Source organism: Melopsittacus undulatus, chromosome 9 (assembly GCF_012275295.1).
Source record: "Melopsittacus undulatus isolate bMelUnd1 chromosome 9, bMelUnd1.mat.Z, whole genome shotgun sequence".
NCBI lineage: Eukaryota > Metazoa > Chordata > Aves > Psittaciformes > Psittaculidae > Melopsittacus > Melopsittacus undulatus.
In genome coordinates this window covers 44,205,409-44,221,047 of record NC_047535.1, presented here as the reverse complement: position 1 = coordinate 44,221,047, position 15,639 = coordinate 44,205,409, and the positions used below count along the sequence as shown (strand labels likewise).

Genomic DNA, 15,639 nt, shown 5'->3' with positions numbered 1-15,639 from the left:
GGGATACTGGCTTAGGATGCCTCTGACACAGTGAGAACCACATTGCTTGAGGTTCCACAGATACTGAATTTGAAGGACACATCAGAACTTTAATGTACCAGTTTAATGGATTGCTCTTTTTGAATGTGCTGTTGTTTTATGGTGATGCTGACTGGTACTTAACACCCAATCAGGATGTAACACAGTCAGAAATCCAGTTCCATGTACATGGAAGATTTGTTTCCTCTGAATAAGGGGTTCCAGATCCAGAAGGGGCAGTTCTTCCATAGTTCCTGCTTACTCATAAATACTGACATTAAAATAATGTAACCTGTTCTACAGGTTCGTGCTGCCATCTACTGGAAATAACTGCTTAATTTTGGAACTGATTTGATTACATTAAAACATTTTAAGATTTTAAAGGCATTCATTATAGTTTTAATACAAGTAGAAAGTTTCAGACTTAGAAGATCAAAGATTTGTTAGAAAAAAAGTACTAGGTGAATTTCTGCTAACTCATGCATGGCTTTACAGAGTGAAGTTGAGGCTATGTCCCCTGTTTGTCTCACTTTCTACTATTACAGTGATTTTTACTACCAGCACAGGCTTTTTACTATCAGAGGTTTTTGACAAGGTAAATGGTACTAAAGCCCTTTCCAAGTGTGTAAGTTAGGTTTTGTCTCTGAATTTTTCTCTCTGTACAGTCTATGAGGAAAGCTTAATGATACAGTTCTCCTGTCTTTGATCTCCTGGCACCAAAAGTTTAGTCAGCACTAAACATCTGAAGAAATGAGATGTGTTTTGCATCACTTGTGTAATGTCTGGAAAGTAAAATAGACATTTCTAGTTATTCAATTAAACTGTAACAATATGTTTAGACTAAATAATATTTTGCTTTTCTAAATCTGCTTTCATGAAAGAATACTGAGGTAACAACTGGAGCAAGCACCCAAGTTTTCTCCTTCGGCATGGAGGCTTATGCACCCCATTCTTATAAATGCCTTTTATTTTGTGGCTATTAACCTGATGTCAATCTCCATTACTAATGTATTACATATCATCTGATTTCAGAATCAAAGGGATCTGCAGCTGCCTTGTACTTGGGAGGGAAACCACTTAGTGCAAGCCCAGGGAGTTGTGGTTGCATGCTTGGCAAATAGCAGAAACCACAGAAACCAGAATCTAGACAAGCAGTAAGGTGACAGGTTTTATAACCTTGCAATTTTTATGATGGTCTCTCCCAGGCTTGTGTTAATTAATGCCTACAATAATTTTGTATAACTGCAAACAAGGATCTCCTTAAAGCAAGTGATGAGGAAAACCTCTTTGTATGTTTGGGAAATAAGCAAGACTTTGTGATTTTAGCAGCTTTATCAAATGAAACTTAATAAAGCAGGTTGGTATCTTTGGAGATGCATAATGGATCAACACAGACTTAAAACACTAGACTGGTATTCTGGTAGTTCCTTTTTTTTTTCCTTGTAGGTGGAAAGTTCCATTAGAATGAGATAAAGCACAGCAAAATTACTGTGATAGTCTGTTGGCTCATTTGTGATGCTCTCTTTAGCACTACTGAATCCTCACAGAGGCAGGACATCAAGTTCTCAGGGAGACAACCTTAAATGTACCCATAGGTTGAATACAGCATTTGTGGGTTTTATGACCTCTGGATAATGTTTCTGATGTCAGATAAATGTTTGGTGTTATGTTTCTGTAATTGATGTAAATTGTAGTTACAGATACTAATTACCCTGTTTAAACTTGGCCACTCCCCAAAGACTTCTAAAAAGAAACTAATAATTATTAGCTTATCTTCTTTTAACACCCTGGAGGCTTCTATTGGCACCAGACCATTTGTTGGTTGGTAAGTTACTTATGTCTTCTGACTTGCAGGTAATCTAAGAAGTGATCAGTAAAAGGGCTAGGTAAAAATATTTGTTCCTTTCATAGGTAAAACTGTGCATTTAAGCTTGGTAGCTGCTTTAGAGATAACAGTATAAATGGCTGCAGTTATCAGGGTTTAAGGTAATTGGTAAAAGTAATGAAATATGCATTAGTGCAACAGCACTAGTATACTTTTAACAAGGAAAACAAACCTGTCAATGTTCTGTGAGTTACTTGTACAACTAAACATGTGCTACTCTCATTTCCTAGGCACTGCAAAAACGGGTATTTTCAGCAGGCACCTTTCAATTTAGTTCACTCCTCAGAGTTGCCAGTGAGAGGTCTTTGCTTTGGCTCTGTCACACCCTGCGTTTACCAGAAGTTACAAGCTTTGCAGCACGGGTGGCAGAGGTAAGTGTTAAACTGGTATTTTGACACTGGCCTCCAATGCAGGTGTAGGATGGACCACAAGACACAGAAACCCCTTGAAGTACTACAGAAGAATCAACCAAGTTGGATACCTAACAAAGGTGTGATGAAATCTCATTATTTGTTTTGAAATGCCAGTTACTGGCATAATATTTGAAGCCTTGCTTTTCCTTAAAAGCCGATTTACACAAGGACCACAAGGATTAAAGGCACTCACTTAGATTACAGAATCTAAACCAGACAACACTGATCTTGTGAGAGAGAAATAATTTAAGCTAGCACTTGTGTCACATGTGTTTTGCTGTGTCATGCTTGGGTCCATAAATACAATCTTAGGGTTTTTTTTGTAAGTGAACAAAACTTGTAACAGCTTCACCTTATTACTCAGCTCTTGCACTGAAAAAAACCCATGTTGCACAGAACCATCCCAGTTTCTTTAGCAAATCTGCTGGAAAAACAATTTCTGATGTAGCTTCAATAGCACCAAATCCATTTATGGCATTTAGTTTCACTCCATTTGAAAAATCATACTCTTTGGTATATGAGCAATGGATTGTGTGGCCCTCAGTTGATCTCTCATTATTTATATTACCGCTGAGACATTGAAGTTTTCATTTTTTGAAGGTCAGTTTGTTACTTGCACATTCTGTTCTTTTCATCTTGAAGCTTGCTTGCAGTTTGTAGATTCACAAGGCATGGAATATACCCTTGCTATAGAACCTGTCTTTTGTCATAATCCTACATGCACTTGATTAAACATGTAAAAGAGGATTAAATTCAACAAAGTTACACAATTAAAAGTCATTGCAGCAACACACACTTCCTTTGCTTTTTCTGTTCTCAAAGAAGTGTAACAAATGTTGTATTTTAACAGTTTTAGTAAGAACTCTCATACTTTTATGTTTTCATTATAATTACTCCTTACAGTGAAGATATGTTAGTTTGAAGGCATTACTCTAACGACAGAGTTTGTCAGTGTTTGTATGCCCCCAGTGCAGAGGAAGCTGTTGGGTGGGTAAAGTTATTTGGTGCTGTTCTAATGAATCACGACACTAACCCAGCTTCTCTTGCAGTATCCGGACAATTTCTGCCCATCCTTCATGCTTAATAATTCATTTTTATTCTTCAAAGAGTAAAATGTTTTCATTTTGCCCCATGCACTGGGGACAGAAGCCGGCATGGCGCTGGCAGCAGGCCGCGGTTCTCGTTCCGGGGGCCTGTGGCGATGCTGCTTGGCCGGAGGGCGATGGTGCCGCACTGTGGGGCAGCAGTGGGCCCGGCGCTTCATGGCGCTCGCATGTGGCGTTATCCCAGTGACATTCCCTGTCTCCTCTCCCCAGGGCACTGGACAACCACCGACGGACACCGAGACCCGGCACCGAGACCTCGCTTAGGGCCTGAAGAGCCGACTGAAGGCGCAGCCGCTGGTGGGAGGGGAGAGGCGGCCGCGGAGGAACGTTCTGGAGCCCGGCCGGGGCCCGGCGGGCCGGCGGCGGCCCGTGCGCGCACCCGGAGCCTCGGCGTGTGCCCGCGGCGGCTCCCACCGCACCCACAGCTGATTGGCTGCGCTGGGCCGGCTCAGCCCCGCCCCCTACCGCGTGCGCTGCCGCCATGTTACCGCTCGGGGAGGGGGTGCCGGGGGTGCCATAAGGCGAGCCGGACGGAGGGGGAGCAGTAGCGGCCAGAGGCGGTGCATGGGCCCGGGGAAGGAGCGGCTCGTTGGGGCAGGAAGAGGAGACGCGAGCTGGCGTTTTCGCTTCTCGGAGATAGGAGCGAATGGTGGATGCCGTGATGCTGAACGGTGACGAGATGGAGCCGGAGCGGACGGGGAAGAGCAGCGCGGGCCTCGTCGGGGCGGAGAGTCCTAGAGCTGCCGAGCGCAGCACACAAAATGGCGGACGCTGTGAGGGCAGTAGCAGTGGGGAGGCGCTGCTGGTGGCTGCTGCGGAGGACAAGGTCCCCCCAAACCTCAGCATCGCTGCTAAGAGCAGCCAGCGCAGGAGCAGCACCTCAACGGCTCATGAACAACAGCAGCAGCCGCTCAGCAGTCAGCTGGGGGGGCCTCCCCCTCTCCCTAAGCTCCCAGAAGATCTGCATGTTAGGAGGAACTTTCAGATTCCCAGGAAGAGCAGAGAAAAGAAAGGTTGTGCCCTTCCCTTTCCTTCCTTTCTTTCCCTCACTTCCCCCTTCATCTTATTCATGAGACAGGCTCTTTATGCACCTCACACAGCTGCATGCAAAATCCTGCGGGTGTGGAGGAGGCTGTGGCATGGTTTGGACTAGAGAGGCTGCTGGGGATGAGATTTTCAGTGTCAGAGGGGCTTTTACATTCTTTCCCTACCCCTCCTTCTTTTCCGTATTTATTTTGCCACAAGGAGGAGAAAAAAACCCCAAAAACTCGTCTTGAATTTCACTGTTGCTTTAAAAGGATGGAGAAGCTTGACGTGATCTGGGTGGGCTTGAGTACTGATCCTGCCTGTGCTGGAGAGGCAGTCGCATGCTGCGAAGATGGTTCTCTGACACATGGACACAGAAGATGATCCGTTTTTCTCTTCCCCCTGACCTCCTCTCTGCAGGAGAGGGGTGTAATCCTCTTTAGGGTAGGCTGGCAAATACTGAGCGTAATTGTTCTTCATCGATGATACGCAGAAGACTTCTTACCTAGTGTGTGCCTTCCTTGGCAGAAAGGAAGTGAGCATCCCATGTTCACGTGCCTAGCCTTGGAAGCATTCCTCTTTCACGTGTCCAGGGTTTGTTTTGCGGTTTGTTTGGGTTTTTTCCTCTAAAGCCTGTGGTGATTCTTGCTTTTCATCAGACTCCCTTAGCTTCTGCTTACATTATCTTAAGTGACACGAAGACAAGTCTTCTCTCCCTGAAAGTTAACCTCAGTTCTTGACCCTTTGCAACATGGGGTTAGTAACTTAGACTATCAAAAAATCAAACCTGTTCTCATAGGGTTTTAGTTCTTCAGAGAAGAGTCTTAACATCTAACTTCTTGAAATGTTTTCTTCTATAAGGAAGAGATGAAGGTAGGTTTATTTCATTATCCAGTCTTTCCCTTCTGTTTTTTGGCAGTAATATCCTCATTTTCCTTCCATTTCTTTGCCATTGCCACCCCGTGAAGGGGAACACGTCTGGCACAGATCCAGTGTAAAAAGAACTGGGTTGATTTGAGGGGAAAAAAAGTCTTATTCATCTGACAGAAAAATGTCTGCATAAAACATGGTGCCTCTTGCAGTTCTACATGTCAGACCCAAGGGTGGTTGCATTTGAATACCTTTAAATATATCTCAGATATGCTTAGTACTTAACCACAGACTTGTGAAGTTCCTCTCTAGCATTTGATTCCAGTGTGGATGGAAACCTGCAAAATACCTTCTGTGTGATCTAATTCATCATTTGCCCATGCACAACCATCTCCTATGGTGTGTAACAAGTGTTTTAGACTAGTTGAAATGGGCTTCTGTGTCATCTAGAAGGGAAGCCATTCTTTTGCTGTTTCTGAAATTCACTCACTAAAGTCAAGGTCACTTGACCTAATTCAGAAGTGCTTACTTTTTAGTGTACTTGTCTTTTATTCTTGCCCTTTCAGCTTACAGAAAGCTTCTTGGGTATTTTAATCATACTGGTGATTTAGGGTTTCCAGAATTCTCAAAATAGGCCTTTTTCCATTCAATCCATGGTGCTTTTGATCGTGGAGTTGCATATTATTGTTGGTGTTAGACCTTGTGATACCACAATGCAGAGTGCTGTGGGAGAGCATATCTGCCACAGGCAAGATCAGCAAAGTGGGCTGCCACCACCAGCTGTGAGGCCAGCCAATTTCTTTGTTGGCATTAGAGCTATGATGCAGTTAAATCAGTCTGGAACTAAACTAAGATCAGTGGTACATGGGTCATCTTAACATTGCAGGGGCATACACTTAGAACATGCTTAGCACAAATGGTTGAGTACATCTTGTTAATCAGAATACCACCTCTCAAAAGAGCTCTCTTGGCTACATTATGAATTCCATCATAAAACAATACATGTGCAAGCTTCCTCCATACTTCCTTGTTTTGAAGTTGTCCTTGTTCTGCTATTTAAAACTCCTTTTTTTTCCTGGACATACCATCCTGAGATACAGCTGTGTTTTGACTGTGAAGACTGGTCTGTCATGCGTAGGGTATAAAACCTGTACAGAATGATTTTGTTTGAGGAGTTTTGTTTTTTTCTTTTTAAGCACCAAAATGTGTTTTGGAAACAACCCCCAAACCATCAAGTCCTAGAACCCAGGATTAAGTTGCTTATTTAGCCTTTCTGGAATTGACATGTCCACCTCTGTTTGGAAACTGATGAGGGACTAAAAGCAGCAGAACCTTGCTGATGTGAAGAAATGCATCTGGAAGAAACATACTTCTTACAACTAACTGTGATTGGTTGTCACATAGAATCTTTCTTAAGGTGTGTGTGAATTGGTTTTCCTGCTTGGAACTCTCTTGCAAGTTTGTTTTCCCAGGACATAACAGTTTAGTACTGGTGTTACTGTCTTGAGTAGCTTATCTCTTCTTTTTACCTTAGTACTTTGCCTGTTGTCATGGCCTCTTCTTGATTCAGTTGTCACATCTTCCTCGGTTTCCAAGTCTGCCCGAAACTTCAGTGATCCTGGTTTAATAGGATTAAGAAAATGAATTTTCAAGATAAACTACTGGAAGAGCATTTTCTAACTTGCTGAACTATATGAATGGGCCTTGTACCAAAAGACAATTCCAGAACACATGCTCAAGTAGCAAACAATGATTCAATCAGTTGCTTGTTGATTAATGGTGGACATTTATTCCCATAATCTACCAAGTTAACTTCTGTTTCTTAGGCTGACTCAGGGAAAAAAGGTCTTGCTTTCATCCATGAAAGGCTTAGAAATACTTGTTTGGAGGTCGAGGTTGTCCCTTCTTTTAATATTTGATGATTCATTTTCCATATCTTTGGTAGAGAGGAGTTTCTGCTGCTTGATATTTCTACATGGGGATTTCATTAGAAATCCTTGGACTTGATAACTGCTTAGATCTCTTTCAAGCAAAAGACATCTTGGGATGAAAAAAATCATAAAAATAACAATGTTATGATCTGTTAAAACCACACATTTTTGGTGTCATCTTAAAAAATGAAGACTTAAAATGGTGCTTCTCAATGAAGTTTTTGTAGCAGAAACACTTGTTTGTCAAGAGTGCTAGCATTCTGTCAGAATAGGTAGTTTTCTTAAGTTCACTTAAAAGTTAGTTCAGGTTTCCTTAAGGAGAATGTCTCTGTTGCTTCTTCACATTTTAACTTAGAAAAACCACCCAAAACCCCAAACCAACCGAATGTTCTAGCTCCAAGCTGTTTTCTCATGTTGAAGCATCAGAAAGCTGTGAAAGAGAAATCTAAAGCCTGTAGGGAGTGAATGTGCATCTAAACATTATCCAGTCTAATGTCTGTCCCTTTACTACGTGCTATATTGCCTAAAATAAGTTTTCACCTGATAGTACTTGTATGTGTTACAGTACACTGAGTAGAAACTGAACAAAACCAATATATTTTGCTTATTTTTACTTAGAACAAGCCAGCAAAACCCATAATAATGGACTGGTATGTGGTATAAGGATACTGCAAGTTAGTCCCTACATAAATCACTTTAATTTAGACAGGTCAATAAAGGTGCAGCATACCAACATCAGGTTTATGTAGTGAGCCTGAAAAATATGTATGTACATACTACTGTCTTTGATGTAGGACAGGAGACAATCTCATCATTTGCTTGTGGACATAAGGCTTGGTTACTATGGGAGGTCTAGTTTAGTGCTTACTATTAGGTGAGGTATGAGCTCTTCTATACTAACTGCAACCTCCTGGAAAATAGCAGCTCCTCAATACAAGTGCTTTTCAATGACAACTTGAAAAGTATTGCTATGCTACTTAACTCATTGGCTAATGTTTCAGGTTTTTAGTAGGAACCTGAAGACTGCAAAGCCTCAAGTTTTGGAACAACTGGGAAGTGGATTTGGGAGCATATGATGAGTGTGTGTGAGGAATCATGCATCAAGAAGGAGAAAAAGTTTATGCCATGCACACTGACAGATTTGTTGACTGCCATATGTGATAGTTGATCTGAAATTCAAAGCTAAATAACATGTTCTAGTTTAATGGTTATAGTGCTGTCCTTTAGTCACTTCAGTAGTTATTTTGTGTTCCATCTAGTATTTGGCAACTCAGAAAAACAATGCAATAGACACAAAATTAGGCTGTCTCAGAGAAGAAATCCCTAGTTGGGGGATGCTGTCTAGATTTCAAACAGTGTGGATTGTCTGCTAGTACTGTGTATGAAAAGTTGGCAGGCAAACAATTGCTTTTGGTGATAACATTTGGTATTTACAAGGGATCTTCAGAACCTGAGTAGTGTTTCTTTCTGTGAGGATTACACGTTCAACAAACCTTGTTTGTGCTGCTTTTTTCCCAGACAATGGGTGGCATCAGCTATGAACCCAATCACTCTTATTACATGCATGAAGTAAACTAAGGCAAGATTATAGATGTAGTTGCTGTTGCTGTTCCTGTTCACTTTGGATTGCTTGGACAAGGTGCATTCAAAGGAACAGAAATTCCATTACTGGGATGTTTTTGGATTGTTAAGCATTTTCTTATCAAAAGGTGGATGTAGAATCTTGATCTTGCACTGATATGATCATTTAGGAGGAATCAGCCTTGTTTTAATGCTCTGTACTCAGACTGAAAAATTTGAGTCTCAGAAGGGTCTTTTATGCCTGTGTACTTCAGAATGTTTCAGTTTTGATCTGTGTTCATACAGCATAGCAACAGATCTTCTGCTGCCTTCAGTAGTCTGGTGAATTTGGAGGATATAAATTTGGTGAAGAACAGGAAAATGTATTATCGAATAATAAGTAACAATAGCAGTAAAACACATTTCTTTGTCCTCTGCTAAGAAACTGAAAAAAACAACAATCTTTTAAAAAAATCTCTAATTTGCTGTATTCAGTAATTTAGGGGATTAAGTAGAGCTTTTCCCTAAGTCTGTGGAGAGATAATTGTATGCTGGGTTCTCTCTCCGTAGCTTGCTGTTCTTGGGCAAGGCTGTCTTGGCTCTCTTGCCAGAACTTTCTGCAAAGCAGGAAATGTTTAAACACAAATGGGAACGTAATTGACAACATTTGAATGAATGGCAGGGTCCTAATCAATGTGATAATGTGCCTTTTCCTAGATTTGTGGCTGGGAAGTAGGGAACACATTGTATATAGTTTGTGGTCACTCTTTCTAGCTAGTCCTGTAGACTTTTGTCCTCACCTGGGTTGATGATGAACGGAATAGGGTGTATTTGGCTAAGCATGTATTTCTAGGGGTAAGGGGTGAGGTACAGCAATCACCCATAGGAAAATGGGAAATTTGGACATGCAGCTGGCATTGGTAAGCTGCTGCCTTCACTGGTCCTTTCAGAGACAAGAGGAACAGGCAATATGTGAAACTCTTGCACCACAACAGTGGGGTTTGTTAACTCCTTGTCTGAAGGAACAGAGGTGTGTGGGGATGGGAGATGCTTTTCAAGTGTGTGTAGATCTATAGTAGGGTTGGTTTATATTTTACTGGTGTTTCTCTCTTCAGTACAAATGCATTCAATCTTAGTGATACAAAGTAGTTCAGTTTCCTGGGAAGTATTCTCTTAGGCACTCCTCTCAGAACTTGTGCTCAGATTCCCTGCTGGCCTACTCTTAGGTTGCTCTTCTGATCAGTTTGTCACCTTCAGTACCCAAATACAACTGAAGAAGCTTGGGGAGATGAGCACTTTGCTGTGCAAACTTTCATGCAGAGGTTTGCCTGGAAGGTGTATCTGTCCAACAGTAAATGAAAGGCTGTTCTTCTAAAGCAGTCCTTGTTAAGGGGTAAGGTAATAAAGTATGAACACAGGCAGTGTGTTTTTAGTGCCAGGAGCTTATTGGACTTCTTCAGGAAGTGTTGAATTTATTCATATTTAGCCTTATTACAATAAGCAAACAAACAAAAAGCCCCGTAAGGGCTCTAAAGAGAGGCAGAACTATGAATCTGTTGTTAAGGGTTTTATATAGACCAATTTGTAGCTCTTAATTAAAAGAGCTAATTAGTTTAATTATAGAAGTTTAATTACAGTGTTTTGCAATACATATCAGATATTTTCAACGGTAAATTCAGACTTGAGGTGCTTCCTTTCTAGGCTGCTGAGAACCAGCTGTTCAAGAGTAACAACTGCTAAGGAAATGTAGTTTGTTTTATTCTTTTGAAGCTGCTATAATTCCAGGCAACTTCAAGTTAAACTTCCTACCCTGAATTCCATCTTTCTCAAATACTTCAGGCATTTTGTATTCTAAATTGAAGCATTAACCATTTGTCTTTTTCACTTTTATAGCACTCTTCCAGCCAGTAGCTGTAGGATCTCGAGAATTTGAGGATGTTGTGAAGATTCTGCATTCATCTTACTTGGAACCAAGTTCAGTGTCCAATTTTAGTTACAAGAGAGCCAGCTTAGTTCACAGCGAACTGTTGGAAAAGGAAGTGAGTGTATTTATGGCTTCTCTTTATGAATAACGTACAAGTCAAATGAAATTTAATGTCCTTTCTGGGTCCAGAGGCAAAGACCTAGAGATTATTTTGTACTCATGTGCTTCACAATTGCAAACTGACATCCTCAAAAGTGTAAACTGCTATTTTTCAGGCCAGTTTGTTAGTGCATAGATATAATATCTTGCCTGCCAGATACTCAGAAGAGACTAAAAAAAATTGTGTTTGGCATTGCTCATCTCTGTGCATTTTAAGTTTTCAAACAGTTTCTTAATTTTTATGTATTTTTAATAACCTGGGAAGATGTTACAGTGCCTTGTCTGAAAGGCCTGATGTTCCTTGTGAAACTTAAGATGAAAATAGTTTTCTGACACTTAAGTTCACACAGTCTCTATAATTCTGTTGTTTTCCAAGAAGTACCACCTGAAAGAGGTGATTGCTTGACCTAGCAAGTTGAGCAGCTTGGTTGAAACAGTTCTGCTGTACCTTATACAGTGTCTCTTAAATCCAAACTGAGAAATAACTTTTCAGTCCCAGTGCCAACAAGCTTCATGTATGTTGTAATAGAATACATAATTGGTTTGCTGTCATTATTATCTTGAAACTGCAGTGTAAGCTCTGATGTATATTTGTTTTTCTTACTATAACATAGTTACAGCTAAGGAGTATTGCAACTGATGAAAACCACACCTGAGTAGGAGTGAGGTGCAACAGCAAAAGTACATGCGCAGTCTGAAATACACTGATCTGTCTTCTAGGAAGAGTAAAAGGCTTATTTCAAAGATGATAGGGAAGGCATTGAGCTGGATGCTTGTAGCTATTTATACTCCAAAGACAACACTAAACATTACTGCAGGTTTGTTTGAGGAGTGTCTCTTCCTTAAACAAACAAATCTCTGGGCAGATGAAGCCAATGACATTTTTTCCATGGTGCAGTGGGTTCGAAATAGACTTTTAGCATACTATAGTCGCATTCAACTTAATCTTCTGATTATTTTTGTACACTTGGATCTGCTGACATAGATGGGGCCTTAGAACATTGACACTTGAATGTGACATTAAGTAATTTTTCTGATGTGTTAATAACTTTCTGTTTAATAGTACACAGAAAAACGCAGAGAGCTGAAATTTGATGGTCGCCCAGAAAAAGAACTTTCTGAAACCTATGCCTTTCTGATGGTTGATCGAGCTCAGGTAAGAAAAAACTTCTGTCTAAAATTCTTTCAGTTAGAAGTTTGGTTTTATTTTTAAATTGAATATTTTTGTTGACACAATCATTAAGTTATTTTTTGCAAAATTGGAAAGAGATAGGATATTATGTCACCTTTTAAGTCCTTTATTCTCTGCTATTAGAGGTGCTCCATGTGCATGTTTCTGTAAAGTATCTTCTCTGTTTTAGGTTCTGCTTCATAACTAAAAAAAGAGATTTCTGGATGGCATGTTGGTTTCTAGTGGTCTTGTGTTTAGTTTTTAATTGAAAAGGAGTGTTGTGTATTTTCATTGCAGTTGAGTTTTGGGGGTGCTGATATTTTTGGGGTTTTCTGATTGTTTTGGGTTGGTTTATTTTTTTCTATGTCAGAGAGGGTTACCTTAAGGAGAAGGTAACATGTAATGCTAGAAAATGGACCTTCCTGTCTGTCTCTTCTTTGAATATACATCTTTAATGGCAGTGATGGACAGGGAGTTTTTGTGGGTTTTCTGCTATTATAGAGCCAGGATGTCCTAAGTATTCAGTCGTTTGCCAGGTTTCCTTCTGCTTTGTGTATTAAATGCAAGTAATGTTCATAAAGTGTGTTTAAGGTATAGGGAGGCTGTTCTTAAGTTACAGGTGAATCTGTGTAATTGTTTTATATTGAGCATTTGACTTCTATAGTTTAATAATTTGTATTGCAGTTCAGTCTGGGTTTGGTTGTGAGGCTTTTTGGGGTTTGATTTTGATTTAGCTCAATCAAAATTGTGTAATTGTTGTTTCTCCCCATTTGTTCTGTTCCTATTCTGGCTTTTTGGATAGACTTGCTTTAACAAAAATGTCTGTTCTTTTCAGATCCAGACCATATGTGAAAAGGGGCTGCAGGTGGGCCACTCCAAAATAACAATTCTTGGCAGCCCTTCCATGGGTAACTATCTTTTGATTATGTGTGCTGGTATTGTTCAGTGTGAGCTGGCAGATAATGTGATGCAGTTGTGTAACTTTCAGTCCTTTTTCTATCACTTACTGCAGGGACATCACAGCTTAATTGTTCTTAGCAGAGTAGATTCACATCAGGACATTACTTCATAACTCTGGTTTTGACTAGTTTATTTAATTCCTTTCCTTCAGGGAAAACCTAATTCTCATTTTTGCTTAACTTGAACCAGTGTATCATGTCTTCCCCATACAGTAGGGAGGCCAGGGAACAAATTCAGTCTAAGTCTGTGTGCCTCTGTGTTTGTACATACATATGTGCATGTATATGCATTCACAAATACCTAATGGCAATTGCAGCTCAGCTTAGTATTGATGTAGATAGAACTAAGGTTCTTAGATCCTCAGGTCCAAGAAGAGCATAGATGAATTGGAGACCTGGAAGAGTCACAGCATGTTGAGAAGTTTGAAAGTTCAGGATGCAAAATTCCTTTTTTGCAAAGCTTTTAAAATAGAAAATCAAGAAATGATGTTGTCATCCTTTTGAAGGGTAACATGATACAGAGGTGACAGTATGAATGTTGAAAGCAGGATAGATGGAAGTTGAGGAGAACAAAGGTACATGAGCATATATCTTTTTATTAGCTTAGTCAGTAAAGGTTCTGAGCAGTTTATCAAAGCAGTTAAATACAGACTTGGAGTGAGAGGAACCTAAGCAAAATGAATGCTTTTCTGAGTAACTCAGTTCATTTGCAGTTACTTGATCTGAGGTAGTAAAATAGACCAACAGATGCAGTATGTATCTAAGGCCTTAAAAAATCTATGGAATTATGGTTGAAGTGTTGAAAGGCAAGAAATTATTTTACCTTTCCATTTGAGTGTCAGTTTAGGATTCCAAGACTGTATTTTTGTCAACAGTGCAGGATGAAAGATTGCTGAAGATGCCAGGGTTTTCTTGCCCTGTTTCACTATCTTATCTTTGGTGCTTATCTCCACTTTCTGCAGTGGTGCATTGTATGTAACATTAGCTCTTTAAAAAAGCCCCACCTGAAAACAGTATCTGTAGAGCCGCTGGGCAGGGCTTGACCTGTTAGACACAACATTGTGGGTGTGCTGCTTTTAAACTGAGCTGCTGTCCGTATTCTGCTGCAGTTTCATACTGGTGCTGGTGCAAGTAAACATTCGCTCTGCTGTCTTGAAGCTGCAGCCTTTCAACCTTTCTCTGATCTTGCTCCAGAAAAATTATAGTATCTGTATTGTTTGCTACATGTTGAACTTGTAATGCTTTTTTACACATCTAATAATGTTTTGATGTTCACCATAATGTGCTGTTTTTTATTTTTCAGGTGTATATCTCTCCAGGTATGCTGATTTATTGCAGCCTAATCCTCTGGAAGCTGGAGCAACTGGAGATGTGATTGTTTTTAAAATAATAAAGGTAAATTTATCTTGCTTATTCTTGAAGGATTCTGTTGCTCACTCATAAAATAAAGGTGGTTTAAACATAACTTATTCCATTTACAGAGTTAGCTGCTTGTAGAGAAACTAGAACCCTTCTAGGCTTAAAATGTGTTGACATTGAGCTTCAAAAAATAATAATTTCTTTATAGAAGGTGAAAATGCTGTGTTTTCTATGAAAATAATGTACTTATATAAGTTTCTTTTTTAATGGTCTGTTTTCATTTCTGTGCTCTTATTTCCTTTAGTACTTGAAGCATGTTGCTGGTTTTCAGTAAAAAGCTTATGTTTACAAATTTTTTGCTTTGTTACAGGGAAAAATGAAAAGCATATATGACCACATCGGTATGAAAGCAATGGAATCAACAGTAAAGAGTGCATTGGATCCAACACCAAAGCATGAGTGTCATGTTTCAAAGAATGCAAATAAAGTGACCTCTTTGTTGGCTTATCGAGCCTATGAACTCACACAGGTGAAAGCTGTACATGTGTTAACTTCTTATCTAAGACTTGATAAACAGAAGTTACAACATGATGGAGATAAAATCACTGAAGATATAACAAATACTGACCATGTGCTGTAATGCTGCAGTCTAGTGTATGCTTAGCAGTAGCCCAGAGATGTCTGTATTAGAGATTAAGAACATGTCAGTCTCTCCTGTTTCTCTTATATATATGTATGTGTGTGTGGATACATATATATATATATATATATATACATATATATATATATATATATCTGGACCTGATGGAGAGCTCCTTCAAGTCATCAGTATGTAGGTGGAGTAAGAGATAGCTAGGGAACATACATGGGGACTGGAATGTGGGCCAGGGAAGAGAGGAGAGAATGAAAAGCTTTAAGTGTAAAACTGGCTAGGAAAGAACATAATTTTTCTTTTTTCATTTTCCTTTTACCCCTTCTCCCCCTTCCCTCCCCCCCCCCCTTTTTTTTTTTCCTTTTTTTTTTGTGTTTCCCATACCAGATTCTTAGGTTTGGAGATGGGGAGGGGAGGACATAATGGAGTCAGTTCCAGGCATCTCTGTTCCTCCATCTGTTCACTGCAGTAATCTGTTGCAGTTGGATTATTCTATCAAGTTCATAGATTTCAGGATATTTAACTTGAAAGCATCCTGTTTAGTATTGCAGCTTCTTTTGACTTCTGTAAGTCAGAGCTGGGCACTGAATCAGATGACTGGCAGAT

At 39.9% G+C, this 15,639-nt stretch overlaps 1 protein-coding gene across 3 annotated transcripts in view; it reads left to right on the top strand.

The window, feature by feature from the left end:
• Nucleotides 1-3,943: 3,943 nt before the first annotated feature.
• The window catches only part of TASOR (transcription activation suppressor), a 30,411-nt gene continuing 18,715 nt past the window's right edge, over nucleotides 3,944-15,639 (top strand). For all 3 annotated transcript variants that reach the window (XM_034066294.1, XM_034066293.1, XM_034066295.1), the window contains exons 1-6: nucleotides 3,944-4,435; nucleotides 10,703-10,848; nucleotides 11,956-12,048; nucleotides 12,899-12,971; nucleotides 14,326-14,417; nucleotides 14,752-14,910. In XM_034066294.1, the coding sequence (XP_033922185.1) occupies nucleotides 4,069-4,435; nucleotides 10,703-10,848; nucleotides 11,956-12,048; nucleotides 12,899-12,971; nucleotides 14,326-14,417; nucleotides 14,752-14,910 (930 nt within the window). In that variant the 5' untranslated portion in view covers nucleotides 3,944-4,068. The remainder of the gene's footprint in view (nucleotides 4,436-10,702; nucleotides 10,849-11,955; nucleotides 12,049-12,898; nucleotides 12,972-14,325; nucleotides 14,418-14,751; nucleotides 14,911-15,639) is intronic.